General features: G+C 57.6%; 1 protein-coding gene across 1 annotated transcript in view; it reads right to left on the reverse strand.

Moving 5' to 3' along the window:
* LOC119587126 (protein patched-like) overlaps positions 1 to 1,395 on the reverse strand; it is a gene marked incomplete at its 3' end in the record, with an annotated part of 106,921 nt that overhangs the window by 25,977 nt on the left and 79,549 nt on the right. The window contains 1 exon segment of the mRNA XM_037935877.1: positions 40 to 132. Within this exon segment, the coding sequence (XP_037791805.1) occupies positions 40 to 132 (93 nt within the window).

Consider the following 1,395-nt stretch of genomic DNA (forward strand, 5'->3'; position numbering starts at 1 on the left):
TGTTTGATATCTCTCTAATTACGCTTGATTCAAAGGTACCTGTTTGGAGTGCTTGTTGGGGGCAGTTTCCGGACACTCGGGGTCGGTCGGGTCGAGACAAGGCTTCTCTTGGTAAGCCGTTGTTATCCCAGCCTGGAACAGAAAATTATATATATAGGATTATATGTAACATAAATCGCTGTGTGACTTTTTCATCTCATTTGAATGATGATTTAGAGTTAATAAAAAATATATTCCTCTCCCCCCTCACCACCTCCCCTCCTTCCGTTTCTCTCCGCGTATGTGCACACTGCTCCCCTGGCCGCATGCATGCCATTCGCACGTTAGTAGCGGGCGGGGCTGTCTGTAGTGCGAATTACATTTTATCAGTTTAGCTATGGCCCGTCCGGTAACCTGCTGTGGGACCTGCAGGACCTGCGTCTCGGGTTACAGGTCACACGCACGGCTGGCCACCCACGTCCCGAGGTAATGAAGGAGATGGCACAAAAGCTCCACCATGCAAGGAGCTCCGTAGAGCTGCAAGAGTCCCCCTGTGTTGCCCCTGACGCAACCGTGGTCGTGTTACGTGCCGCAGGCGACGCTCCCGGGCTTGCGGCCGTGTAAGTTTAGCCGCAATTAAACGGTGAGGCCTCGCAGTGCAGCGGCGGTCGGCTCGGATGACGGGTGACAGAAGGTGACCACAGGGCGGCCATGTTACTTACTTCCTCCCCCTCCCCGACTTCAATCTCTTCCTCGCTATTAGCTTCCTTTGCTCCTCGCTCCTCGGGTCCCGCAGCAACCCCCGAAAATTCCTTTCAGCGTCCACGCCCTCGAGCGCTCTCGAGGCAGCAGCGCGGGCGTCGGGCGGGAGCGCTCCTCGCCTCCCTTCCCGATGCACCGGCTACCGAAGAAACCCGATCGCGGTCTCCCTCGACACTCTAAACGGTAAAACCACAACCCGCCCGCCCGGGACCACCAACATCCACTACCCGCTTGCCAAGCCGATCACCCGCGCCCCTTTTACGCCCGTTCGCGTCGCACGTCCATCCGTCGCGTTGTCTGAAGGCCACGAGGAAGGAGAAGGAGGAGGAGATCCTACGCACGCCTGCGCCGTCCAATCGCTCCTGCGCCACCAGATGAGGGACCAGGACGCCCCACCTTAGCGCAGGAGGCGGGGAGGGTGGAGATGAAGGGGGGCGAGCGTGGGGCGAGAGGCGCTCCGATGTTCGGGTCCCCTTGACGGCTGGCTCAAATAACACGGCGGCCACAAGACCAAACTTTAATTACAGATATTGACTCTTCTCCGTCAGTTGGGATGATTGTCCGATGTCCTTCTAACAAATGCACGGGAGTTATATTAAGAGCAGCCCTCGCAGGCGATAAGGAGTGAGTCACCCGCCGCAGTCGCTGCAGTAG

This window comes from Penaeus monodon, chromosome 22 (genome assembly GCF_015228065.2).
Source record: "Penaeus monodon isolate SGIC_2016 chromosome 22, NSTDA_Pmon_1, whole genome shotgun sequence".
Taxonomy (NCBI): Eukaryota; Metazoa; Arthropoda; class Malacostraca; order Decapoda; family Penaeidae; genus Penaeus; species Penaeus monodon.